Source organism: Drosophila mojavensis, unplaced genomic scaffold (assembly GCF_018153725.1).
Source record: "Drosophila mojavensis isolate 15081-1352.22 unplaced genomic scaffold, ASM1815372v1 contig_74, whole genome shotgun sequence".
In the NCBI taxonomy this organism is placed as follows: domain Eukaryota; kingdom Metazoa; phylum Arthropoda; class Insecta; order Diptera; family Drosophilidae; genus Drosophila; species Drosophila mojavensis.
In genome coordinates this window covers 15482797-15496047 of record NW_025318899.1, presented here as the reverse complement: position 1 = coordinate 15496047, position 13251 = coordinate 15482797, and the positions used below count along the sequence as shown (strand labels likewise).

Here is a 13251-nt window from a genome sequence, read left to right as displayed (position 1 = left end):
AAATTCATTTTCTTATTTTTCAGTGAAAAGTGGGGCGATTATTCACCAAAAAATAGTGCATCTATGCATGATGGGTATGTATTAATAGTATTCATATTTAAATTAATAAACATGTTTATATGTATTATTTACCCTGTTTTTGCTGTTTCTCCTGGTTATGTATGAATAGCATTCATGTTTCAATGCATCTCCAATAATTAAACAAATTTTCTTTTTTCGTGAATAAACTTTATTATTCGATATGCTTTTGAGGGATTTAAAGGGACAAAAAATTCTAAAAGGCAATTAATTAATAAAAGGCAAAAGTTCGTAGCGAATGTTGGCCAAGCAATTGGAAACTAACTGTGAGGGAAACTTCTACATTGCTTGGCTGGCACACTCTGTGTACTATCAGGATCAATTTGGTTCAATATGCCTAAGTTCGGGAATTGAGCAGCGGCAGCTTAATGGCGATAACGGTAACGGATGCGACGGACGGTCTTGTAGCGGTAGCCATCCTGGCCAACCTCGGTACCCTCGGCGGGCACATCGGCAGCCTTGACCTCAGCAGCATCGGCAGCTGGTGTCTCAGCGGGGGGCAGGTACTCGTTGTTGGCCTCAACGGCGGCAGCTTCCTCGGCCTCAGCCTCACGACGATGGCGACGGAACTTGAGCTTGCGCACGGTCTTGTAGCGGTAGCCATCAGCGCCCAGGACGGTCTTCAGCTCGGGGGCCAGCTCCACATCAACAGGGGGCAGATATTCGCTGGAGGGTTCGGCGATCTCGGAGACATCGCGACGATGGCGGGCACGGAACTTGAGCTTGCGCACGGTCTTGTAGCGGTAGCCATCATCGGCGACCTTAGTGTCGACAGCCTCGCCCTCCAAAGGTGGCAGATACTCCTGAGTGGGTGGCAGATACTCCTGGCTGGGTACCTCGCGGCGATGGCGCAGCTTCAGGCGACGCACCGTCTTATACCGATAGCCATCCTCCGACAGGGCAGCGGCCTCAGCATCGCCAACGGGTGGCAGATACTCCACCGAGGGATCCTGCACAGCGGGATCGGCGGATTGAGCAGCGGCAAAGGCCACCAGGCAGAGGGTGAGTGCGGCGACAAAAAGTTTCTATGGGAGCAGAGAGTAAATATAATAAATAATTTAATTTAAAATAAAAACATTTAAAGATGTTCAATGACTTTCAATTTATAATTACTAAGAACTAAAAACATGTGTTCTAAAAAATATTTAGAGCTTTTTTTACAAGCACACAAGTACTAGTAAATTGCAAGACACTTTGCTTACATGTTATAAAAAATTAGCACATGTTAGTACATCTTTAGTACATGTAGGCTAAACATATTTAGAACTGTTTAGCATATACTCAAAAGTATATTAAAATTTTAGTACATTTGTACCAAATCGTTTCTGCACACTCTTTAGTACACTCACCATGCTGTAAGTTTAGTTCTTTAGCACAAAGCGAACTAGGCGAACTGGACTGAAGATGTTACTGTGTCGTAGGTATTGAACCCAATGATGCCTTGGTCCAATTTGCAAAGCGTATTTATAGCGAAAATTGTTGGATTTGGAACATCCGTAGCTCAAATCTGGTTTTCATTAACAGTCTCAAAAATAATAATTGAAATAAAAAAATCAATTAAACAAATTAAATGTAGAGCCAAGTCAAGTGCGCATCAATAAAAAAACAAAAAACAAATAAATAAAACAAGAGCCAAAGAGCTGGAGATGACGACAGCCCGTCTTTGGCTCTATTAACCACTTGATAATGTGGCTATGACGAACCACCAACAACCACCAAGCATCGCCTCTCGTTCGACTGAACGAACGTCCGCCTTCAACTCTTAGTTGGCCACGCACTTGAGCACAATTATTTTTGGATCAGGTTTTTGCATGTGAAGTGGAACGATTTTTGTTCGTCTCTTGAAATGAAACGTTTTTTCATTACAATTGCTGGCAATATAGATTGGCTACCGTTTAGAGTTCCGCTTACAATGGATACAGATTACGTTTCATAAATTTGTTGATTTGTTAATAATATGCTGATCTATTTTCATAGTTAATTTTTTCCACAATTCTTAACAGCTTTTTAGCACACGCACTCAAGAACCTCTTCGCTCGAGTACCTCGCTAGAACGCTTGAAACGTTCTCTGACCTTGGAGATTGCTACAGATTTCATATTTGAATTTTAATTCTTTTTAATTTTTATTTTTTATTTTCTGCTAGCTTTTCATCGATTTTGTTTCCTGCTTTGTGCGCAGCACTTGAAGCTATTAACAGAGCATTATTATGCGTATTATTATATCATTTTGTGCTGCGCATTATTATGTAATTACTATTGAGCTATTATCATTTAGTTATAATTTAAATACATCTTAAAATGCTTATTACACTGACTTTTATTGTGTTTTTTTGCTGGAAGTCTGTTCTGAAGCATTTGCCAAAATTAAACATTGAAGTCTCTTTTGGCTATTTTTGGCCAAATTGCGATTTATTTTTAAAGCTATTATTCACAATTATATTTGGTCTCAAGTGGAGTAGAAGCAAAAAATCGAAGATGTAGTAGGTTTTGCATCCTATTAGAAATTACTTAAGAATATATTTGATTGATGTCAATAGATCATACCATGTTGACTGCTCTAGAAATTTTAAAAGTAAATGGAATCATACGCTTACCTAAATATAAACATTTATGTTTCTATATTAAAAATTGTTTATATAAATTATATATGTAGCTATATTTTATACCATTTTAGCTTTTCCAGTTGAAGATGCAAAAGATTGTATGGAAATGTGCTTTTGGCTGATTCCAAATTATGATAATTATAAAATTTATCATATATGTAAAAAAAAAAAATATGTAAAAATCGTAATGCTTATATTTACTGTTAGATCTTTATCTTGAATATCCCAATATATTTTTAAAATATTTAGGTATGCTAAAATATATACCCATATTCATATCTTTCCCATTAAAGATAAAATATATTTTGCCTGTAAAACATAAAAACTCCCTAGGAATTCCAACTTTTTACTAGTATCATTTAAAATTGTAATCCAAAAACCACCCAAAAATACGTTTCCAATCAAATATTACCGTATGTGCTTCCCTCTACTTTCCATTTGTCGCTTTCATCGACTCGCACTCATTTCATTACATTTGTTCACCTGTTTTCTCATTAATAATTTACAAACCCTTTTTTTTTGTGGAAGCTGCTTAGACCCAATTTATGTTACACTGTGTGCTACACTGTCCGGCATTAATTCATTTCAAGTGCATATAAAAATGCGATCAACACTTGGCAAACACAGACAGCGCGCAAATACAAATGACAGTAATTATAAAAAAAAATAATAAAAAACAACAACAAAAGCAGCAACAGCAGCAACAAAAACAACAGACACAATTGCAGTAAATGCAATAATATGCAGCTGGCCAAGAGTTATGCATTAAACAGTGCCAGAGTCATTTAATTGGCCACGCCCACTGCCGAGCAGTGTTTCGATTGTTTGATAAGGCAAAATTGTTTACACGCTGCATAAGGACAATGGCTAAAAGGTAGCGAGGGGAGAGAGGAGGGAGGAGAGGGGAGAGGGGAGATGCTGGAGTAGGGAGACGTGGCAGAGGTACTACACCTTTGCCAGGATATGCTGTGCATTAAAATGAAATTAAATGGATGCGCTGGCAATTTCTGTTCCTGTTGTTGTTGTTGTTGTAATTGTTGCTGTTGCTGCTGCTGATACTGTCATTGTTGCAACAAGCGTTGCTGCTGTTGCATATTTTATGAAATGCATCGTGTGATAGAGGAGCAGCAGCAGCAACGTTTACTTGTTTGTTTGCAGTCCCATCTTTTTTTTGGAGGGAGAGGGGGGCGTGTGGCGAGGGGTGTGGAGGAAAGCATTTAAATCGCATTTTGCAAACGTGGAAGTTGTTGCAGCCAAATAGGCCGTCACACAGGACGTATGCGTAATATCAGCAACAGCAGCAACAGCAGCAACAGCAACATGAACAATAACAAATACAACGGCAGTAATAAATCGACAGTAAATCCATTTCAAATAGACCGACGGCTATATTCTGACTATATGGCTGAGCGATGCAGACATCAATGTAAATATGCGGCAAAAAACGAGTTTTTGATATATTGAAAAAACATTGCGCACTAATCTCGATATATTTATTACAATTGCCAGACATTAATACTCAAAATATTGCACTTTTTTACAATAATTAATTATTTACTTAATAACATTTTAATATAATTAGTCTGGCTTTTGATATTCTTCTAATAGAATTTATGCATAAATAAATTACGTTAATTAAATAAATAAAAAAAAAGTGTGGGGGATTTACCGTTATGGAAACATATTGTGAACACAAATAATAAATTTTATGAAAATAAGTAAATACAATTAAATATTTATCATATAAAAGTCGATTAAAACTGAAATTATTGCAATATAAATACGATATACGATATAAAATATAATTTAAGCAAACGAGAGTGTGCTATTCAGTAAGTTGGTAACATAGCTTTTCGATATTTATATACGATATTCGCCATGCGATATTCGGCATATAATATTCTACACATGATATTCTACATACGATATTCGGCATGTAATATTCTACCTACGATATTCGACAAATAGCATTATACATACGATATTCGACTTACGATATTTGACTTACGATATTCGACTTACGATATTCGACTTACAATATTCGACTTACAATATTCTGAAGTATTTTAAGCATCCAGTCTATCCATTCTCCTTCCATACGGTCTCCGAAACTCAACATACGATATATTCTGAGCCAATATGAACTACTCTCTTAGCTGTTGTCGTTTGCAATGCGTTTACATGCACACGGCACACGGGCATGCGATATATTTCAAGCAAATGAGAAACTACTTTCAATCTGTGTACCTCTAGCAGTTGCCGTTATCAATGCATCAGCTTACACAACCTGTGTAAAGGGTAGGCAACAGCAAACACAATTGCAGTAACCAGATCTGCTGACTATCTCTCTCTCTCTCCCAAGCTCATAGCTCCGATACGCTGTCTCGCTCGCACACAAGGCCAAACTTATCCGCTTATGCGTGCCCTCAATTGTCACTGTGTGTGAGTATGCTGTCTGCCTGTCTATCTGTACATGTGTGGGTATGTGTGTGTGTGCTTGTGTGTGTTTGTGCGTCGTCTCGTGTGTCTTTGACTCGCTGCCATGATAATGTGTCATTATATTAAAAGCTTTGCAAATACGCCACCTACCGGGCAGAAGTTGTACTCCCTGGGCAGCTATGCAGCTCAGCTTGGAAATTTCATTAGCGTTTCAGCATTTGCGTTCTGGTTACATTGTTGTTGTTGTTGTCGCTGATGTGTTTGTGTGTTGGCCATAAAACTAAGATGCCATTGGGAATTAGCTTAACCAGCAAAGCCTGCCCTGCCAAGTATGTGTGTGGGCTCTGTGTGCGTATGTCTGTGTGTGTGCTGGCTTCAAGTGCAACCTCAAAGTAGGCAATTAATTTGTTAATTGCCGTGAATATTGTTGGCCAAATTGATGGCATTTGACATGGCCGAAACCCAAATTTGTCCAGCCAAGCTACAAGTAAATTGAGTTTTCACGCGGTCAACATATCCAATTAGAAGGGAGCCTATATATAGAGAGAGTTAGCATAGCGAAAGGAGAAAGACTGTCACATATTATATATTCCTCTCGGTGAATCCCTTTTTATGTTGTAACAAATATTTTCGAATCTATTATTCTGACTGGCAATTAAGCTGCCAACTTTTGGGCTAGCTGAACGCGCGCTAATTGCATTTGATGTGACTAAATATATAAACGCATAAAAATGGTTTGCAATTTATATTTATTTATGCACGGCAGGCGGCTGACAAAATAAACAAGCTAAATAATATTTAACAAGGGTAAATAGGAATGTGTAAATATGTAGGTGTGTGTGTGTGTGTATCTGTGTGGCCTACACATTGCTGAAATGCTTTTCTGGTTTTGTGGAGGCAGAGTCGCGCATTGAGGCATTTAACCAAATTCATCATACGCACTGTTGCACAGCTGGCACCTTTCAACAATGACAACAAAAATAGGCAACGGCGGACAGGGCCAACTATGATTATAGTATGTATATTCTGTTGACCGTAATGAAAAGATCAAAAGGACATCAAATGGTTTTCCATGGACAATGCTTGCATGCAATGGAAGTTGTGCATGGCTAATCAAAAACAAATGCAAAACATTTGGCCAGTCTAGTTAGGAGTGTATAATATATGATATATATTTGCATGACAAAAGATAGAAAGTTTAGCAAAAAATACAAAGGTATGGGAGTCTACTAATAATAGTAATAGTAGTAATAGCAGTAGAAAGTAGCATAATATGCATATAGGTGTAGTAAAGAGGAGTGAATAGTAGATAGTAGATATAGATAAAAGTGGGAAGTAGAGAAGAGTAGCTAGTACAAGGTACATAGTAGTAGATTATAGATAAGATAGATACAGTAATAGATAGTATTACACAGTTGATAATAGTAGTAGAACTCACTCATAAATAGTAGTAATCGATAGCTATAGTAGATAACAATTGTAGGTAGTAAAAGTGGGAAGTAGAGAAGAGTAGCTAGTAAAAGGTAATAGTAGTAGATAATAAATAAGATAGATACAGTAATAGATAGTATTACATAGTTGATAATAGTAGTAGAACTCACTCATAAATAGTAGTAATCGATAGCTATAGTAGATAACAATTGTAGGTAGTATTAGCAGATATCTACTATCTAGTAGATATTTGTAATAGATATTAGTAGAGTAGTATTAGTAGTAGATAGTAGTAGTGGATATTCGTAGTAGATATTACTAATAGATATTAATAATAGATAGTAGTAGTAGTTAGTAGTAGTAGATATTAATAATAGATATTAGTAGTAGTAGTAGTATTAGTAAATAGTCGTAGTAGATATTACTAATAGATATTAGTAGTAGTAGTATTATTAGTATATAGTCGTAGTAGATATTAGTATTAAATGGTAGTAGTAGATATTACTAAGAGATATTAATAGTCGATAGTAGTAGTAGATATTAGTAGTAGATTTAGGTAGTAGATTTGAAGCAGATTTTATTACTTTTTAATATCGAACAATAATTTCATTTAATTTCCGTAAAAGCAAAATAACAATATGATATACTTCTATAAATTTCTATAAATTCAAATTCAAATTTTTATTGCTTCTGCTTTCTAATCTGTTTAGTCACAAGTAAAATCAATTTCCCCACATTTTAATCACAGCTATTCAAGCGGGCTTTTGGCTGGTGTGTCCTTGCAGTTCATAAATGTTATGCAGCACCTGTCATCAACATTATCATCAGCTGCTGCCCATTCCCAGCGGAAAAACATCCGCATCCTCATCCGCATCCGCATCCGCTGTCCTCATCAGCGACATCATTAAGACCCGCCACATGACATGGTTCAAAAGTTGTTGTCGTCTTTTTTATTCCGCTCGTTTAGCATATGTTGAAAATGTTCACATAATGGTCCCTTAATCCCCAGCCTGGATTGCTGCACAAGCCACGTCATGCCACGCCCCTTGCATCACTGCGCCCGCTCTCCACTTCTGCAGCAGTTAACCACTCGACGACAGTTTTTGCTGTTCGGGTCGCTGTCAAATAATATTTATATACTATTCGAATAATGCGCGGATTATGTTCTTAATTGATGCAGATCGACCTATTATTCGGGTATTTATAGAGTCTAGCCCCCAGGCATTCGTTTTCCTAGTCAGCTTCACATATTTTTCCAATTAAAATTTGAAAAAAAGAAAGCCTATTTCGGGCTGTGGTCAGCATCATTTCATTCGCGCCAAAAGTTAATTTCATTTCGTTGACCGCATGTTAAATTTGCAAACTTTTTGACTTTGAGCATGGACACTAAACAGTTAGAAAGAGGGAGAGAGTGAGAGCGGCTTTGGCTCTGCGGGCGTGGTCCGCAATAGTTAGGCGATAATCGTTAGCAAATTTTTCGCAGGTTTCAGAAGTTGTTTCGAACATTATTGTGGCCTAAAGATGAGTTCGGAGTTAGGGCTTCTGTGAGCTGACGAGGGAATTTGTTTTAAATAAATGCTTCAAGTTTATAAGTTATTGACAGCAGAAATAGAAACTGAAATGGAAGTATATTATATTAAATCCATAATTAAATATTTATAAATAATAGTAATAATAATTTTAATAACAATATTTTTTGTCTACATAAGGATAAAATAATCTAATTCTAGGGTACTAAATTTTGTTGCCCTGCTATACTTAAGGATAATATTTATATATTTTATAATAATTATATATTTTATTAAGTTCTGTATTACAATTAAAAATTTATTTAACTTATTATTATTTTAAATTTCTTTAATAACATTTTTAATATTTCGTTTATATTTAATTTTTCAGTAAAATGTATGTTTCAAATTTATTTATTAATTTCTTTATCAGTTGAAAGACTTAAATGCCAATAACAATGCTTAGTAATTTTCCAGTTTATCCTATAATTCATACAAAATCTTTTATAGTTCTAAACGAAATTCCTGCAATATATCAAAAATTCCATTCAGTTACAAATATTTGCAATGTCCGTATAATTGGTGTATTAGAAATGCTAATGCAGCTGGATTGTTTTCGAATTGAATTTCCAAACAGTTGCTGAAAATCGTCAATATTGTTTTATTTTTTTGTTGTTGCTCTTTATTTGATACGCTAGTGCCGTAGCCGTAGCCATAGCCGTAGCCGTAGCCGTAGCATGTTACAGGATTAAGCACTTAACGACAATTTCAGGCACGCATTTTAAATTAATTATGCGTTATTTATAAATAAATGAAATGCACACGCAACGAGCACACAAAATGATGTGCATGATGGGAGTTGAGTGCCGCAGGAGAATGGATGCACGGCCAGAGAGGATTTGACGCTGAAAAACCACAGGACGAACATGTTGCGCTTAAAATACTTTGCTAATTTTTCGCTAATATTTGCCAGGTGGCTGTTGCTGAAGCTCACCGTTGCTGTTGCTGTTGCTATTATTATTGTTGTTGCTGTTTTTGTTGTTGTTGATGGTCGTTTGGTTTGTCTGCCTGTCGGAAATAACAAATATTTAAACGTATTTAATTAAAACTCACAAATGAAACCGCAACGCGCCAAGCGCTCCAAGCCGCTTCTCATGTTGAGCCGCTTGCCTCTCTACCAATACCGTTTGCATTACATTTTATGCTGGCACACAAACACACACACACACACACATGCGCACACACATGTATACATAAACGTGGCTCAAATTATTGTTTATTTATTTACAGCTACAGTCACGCGTATAAGTATTTGTATTTGCATTTGCATTTGCCTATCTCTTTTGCCCACTGTATGCGCATGTGTGTGTGCTTGTTTGTGGTGTGCGAGTGCGCCTGTGCGTGTGTGTGTGTGGTCTTCTAAAGCGTTTTGTTTGGCGAGGCTTACCTAACACTTGAACCCAGCAAATACTCTCACCTTTTTACTAAACAACCGCTCAAAATAAAAATAAAACAACTTAGTAGCATTTTGCAGCTCTTATACAAAAAAGTCTTATACACAATAAGCTGTTCTTTTAATGCTTTTGTTGAATGTTAAATATTAGCATTTCACATGCATTTTTTGACATTCTCTTTCAAGTTAGAGCATCATGCAGCAATTGGCTATCGAATTGTTGATTTTGCGTTGCCTGCTTTTAGGCTGCCAATTTTATTATTTGATCGCTTGCGTGAAACGAACTGCATTGCATACTTTTGAGCGCTTATTGTAATTTGAGGCGGCCGCATTGGCATTGCGCATACGTCATGCTGGCCGAAGGGCAAACAGTTTAAAATTAATATTGGACTGACTACTAGACTATTTTTTTACATGAATAAACTGGTCAATATATATATATTTTTATACGATTTATTTATTTTTGTATAAATCACCAGCACAAAGAAAAATTTCGGTTAATTGAAAATTATATTATTTTGCCCAAACTCTTTCTCTCATTGAAACTAAGCTGCTCAGAGCAAAGAGCGTTAATCTTGCCAGAAATAAAAGGCAGCTTCGCTAAATGACAGCGTGTGAAAAATTGCATTCATACGCAGATGTGAGCACAATAAATGCTACAGAAAGTCAAAAGGGAATACACTGCAAGAAATGTAACGGTCGCCAGCGGTTACTTTAAGGGCGCAGCATCAGAGAAATGTATAAATGAGTCCGACAACCAAAAAAAGAAAAAACAAATGGCCAGTGGAAAGCGTGTCTAAAGAAAGATACACAAAAACGATTTTATTTTCTCAGTGAGGCTTTGTTGACCGTACTCCTTTGGCTCACATGAGCAAGTTCGCTTGTGTGTGTGCTTATGTATGTTGGTGTTGGTGTTGGTGTTGGCATTATCCCAGCAACTTTCATCTGGCTTTTCAGCTCGAGTCTGTGTTTTTGACTTGCCTCTGTATTATTTACCCAACTGCGTTATAAAAGCGAAGGCTGAGGGCCGTGAGCCGAGACTCGAGAGTCGAGAGTCGAGACTCGTGGGTGCACAAAGCCAGCTTATTTGCCATCTAACTAAGCTGGTTAGCCAACTATTTGGAGTCGACTGTAGTCATCAAGCTAATAGCGTTATTTTTGAATTTTATTATACATATTGTGTACAAAAATAAGAAAGCACATATATTTCACACCAGAAATTTGAAGCTGTCAATCATCTGCTTAGCCAGTTTGCTGGTGATCCTTTTCTCTAAAAAATCTACGGTAATTACACCGAAATATACGACATAGCCGACTATCATCCAGATCAAATAAAGCACAAGGCACAGCCACGACAATGTGGATACCAGAAAAATATTAATCCAAATGCTGACGCAGGGTATGAACGGCACAAGAGGCGTTTTGAATGGCGGCAAGGCGCTTGACTGTGGCTGTATGCCAATTATGATAACGCAGACGATGTTCAACACGGCGAAACAGGTGGCCAGCACAATGGCCCACAGCTGATGAGTGATGGTAAAGCACTTGAAGGCCAAGCAGAAGAGCACAGAGACGACGATAAAAATGATTAGAAATAAACGCGTAATGTAGTTAGACACTGTATTCGCTTTCTTGCCATGTCGTCCACTGCAAATCTGACGCATCACCACTTTGAAGTTGATTTCCTCCACGGCCTCATTCTCATTCTTGCGATCGTTCTTGTAATGCAGCATAACAACGCCAATGGCCACGATGGTATAGTCCAGCAAGACGCCAATAATGGAGAGCTGTATCGAGAAGGTGAAATGGAGGACCAGCGTACCAACGGCTAGGGAATCCCAAATATAATTGTATTATAAATATAATTATAGAAAGTTCAATCAACTTACCCGCAATGCTGGTCAAGAAAAAGGTGGCCAACATAGAAGACTTTGTCCAGCCTTTCACGCTGGCATAGCCCTTGAGCATGAAGCCATCTTGGGCCATGGCACGAAGGATGCGCTGCAGCGGGAACATGGAGTTCAGCAGGGATGCACACAATGCGAGCACAGAGCCAACTGTGACGAACGTATGCACATGGTACATTTTATGGTATTGAAAGGCGGATGCCAACGGGGTTATCGGATTGATGAGATAATAGGGTACCATTAGAGTTAGTATGGTGCTCATCAGAGAGTAGGTACAGAATACCATTAGCATCGTGGCAAAAATGGCCATGGGTATGTTATGAGTGGGATTGATGGCCTCGCCGGCCGTCGAGGTGATGCAATCGAATCCAACGAACCCGAAAAAGCAAATAGCCACGCCCTTGAACATCTTTGCAATGGGATATGGAAAGTAGCCGCCGACACCTATGTCTTCCTCCACGTCCTTTGATTTGAGAGACCAGTTTTGTATTTTGGCTAATGAAGGAAGTCGACTGAGTTGAATGTTTAGCTAATATTTGGTGTATATACATATTGTGGTGCCATTGATAAAGACTAGGGAAATGGTTATCAGATTGACGGCAATGAAGCTCAGATTCAGCCAGAACGACTTTTTGATGCCGAAGGCAATCACACATGCAGACAACAGGATCAGACCCAAGGCCAGAAAATCCGGATAGCCTAACGTGTACTTGCTATTCATAGTTAATACACTTTGGAATGCCCGCGATAGCCTCTGATCCAATAGGGCATCCAGATAGGCAGCGAGGCTGTGTGCCGCTGACGCCGTGCTCGTCATATACTCCAGTATCATGCTCCAGCCGACGGTGAAGGCGACAAACTCGCCCATGATCATATAGCTGTAGATGTAGGCACTGCCGGGACGCGGCACTCGCGAGGATAGATCCGCATAACAGATGCCGCCAAGCATCGACACCACTGCCGCAATGAAAACGCACAGGGTCACTGCCGGCCCAGCTAGCTCGCGAGCCACCTGTCCGGTCAGCACATAAATGCCCTGACCCAAAGTGCCGCCCAAGCCCAACGCAATCAGTTTGTAGATATCCAAGTAACGCTTGGAGTCATCGATATCATCGGGAGGTACCCTGCGTCCTTTCTTCATACGCTCACATATCGACATTGTAAATTTCCTTAACCGCAAATTTGGCAATCAAATCAAATTTATCTGAGCCTCAGTTAGGCTTTATCTCAGCTATATAAAAGAAATATATTTACGTTTAGCAAAGTAAAATATTTGATCAAGCTCTAGAAATCAGTTCTTTATCTTTTTTCTACACAGGTTTCGACTGATGGTATGTTGAATCTAAGAGATTAGATAGGCTAAGAAAAGAACAAGATACTTGACTAACTAGCAGATACCCTGCATCACAGCTACGATTCAATATGCTCACGCTTCGAAATTCCTTTTTTAATTTCTTGCTTTAGTCGTTATTCTTTAGCGTTGAATTAACTTGTAACAGCTCATCATTTATAAATAATCAAACCTATGTAAAATTAATTTATACGTCATATAATTTTTAAATTTAAAATATAAATCAAACAAGAAAACCTAGGCTATATTGACTTGGCATAAAAGTTGTAAATGATGTGATCATAGATGCTATCTTAAGTCTGTCATTAAAGTAATATTCCCTCTTAACGTATGTTTATCAAGAGAGTAATCCATGGGGGGTAAAAACACAAAACCCAAATGCTACAGCTATTTATATAATACTTGATTAGATTTAACCTTCAATAAACTCTGAAATCCAATAAGAATACGTAACACTTGATCAGATTAGTGCTTCCATTA

At 37.8% G+C, this 13251-nt stretch overlaps 2 protein-coding genes across 5 annotated transcripts; both read right to left on the bottom strand.

Annotated features, from left to right (window-relative positions):
* Nucleotides 1–232: 232 nt before the first annotated feature.
* LOC6582656 lies at nucleotides 233–1535 on the bottom strand. The gene is made up of 2 exons (XM_032731197.2): nucleotides 1428–1535; nucleotides 233–1103 (listed from the first exon to the last, which is right to left on the bottom strand). The coding sequence occupies exons 1-2, from the start codon at nucleotides 1428–1430 to the stop codon at nucleotides 444–446; spliced, it is 663 nt and encodes a 220-aa protein (XP_032587088.1). The 5' UTR covers nucleotides 1431–1535; the 3' UTR covers nucleotides 233–443.
* Nucleotides 1536–10665: 9130 nt separating this feature from the next.
* LOC6582655 (cationic amino acid transporter 3) lies at nucleotides 10666–13023 on the bottom strand. 4 transcript variants are annotated; one of them, XM_044010404.1, is made up of 5 exons: nucleotides 12819–13023; nucleotides 12675–12762; nucleotides 11970–12624; nucleotides 11403–11915; nucleotides 10666–11341 (listed from the first exon to the last, which is right to left on the bottom strand). In XM_044010404.1, exons 3-5 carry the CDS (start codon nucleotides 12577–12579, stop codon nucleotides 10722–10724), a joined length of 1743 nt encoding a protein of 580 aa, XP_043866339.1. In that variant the 5' UTR covers nucleotides 12580–12624; nucleotides 12675–12762; nucleotides 12819–13023; the 3' UTR covers nucleotides 10666–10721. The 4 variants fall into 4 exon arrangements, with proteins under 4 accessions (XP_043866339.1, XP_015018036.1, XP_015018034.1 ...); XM_015162550.3 differs by having other exon boundaries at nucleotides 11970–12589; XM_015162548.3 differs by lacking the exon at nucleotides 12675–12762 and having other exon boundaries at nucleotides 11970–12651; nucleotides 12809–13023.
* Nucleotides 13024–13251: the final 228 nt, after the last annotated feature.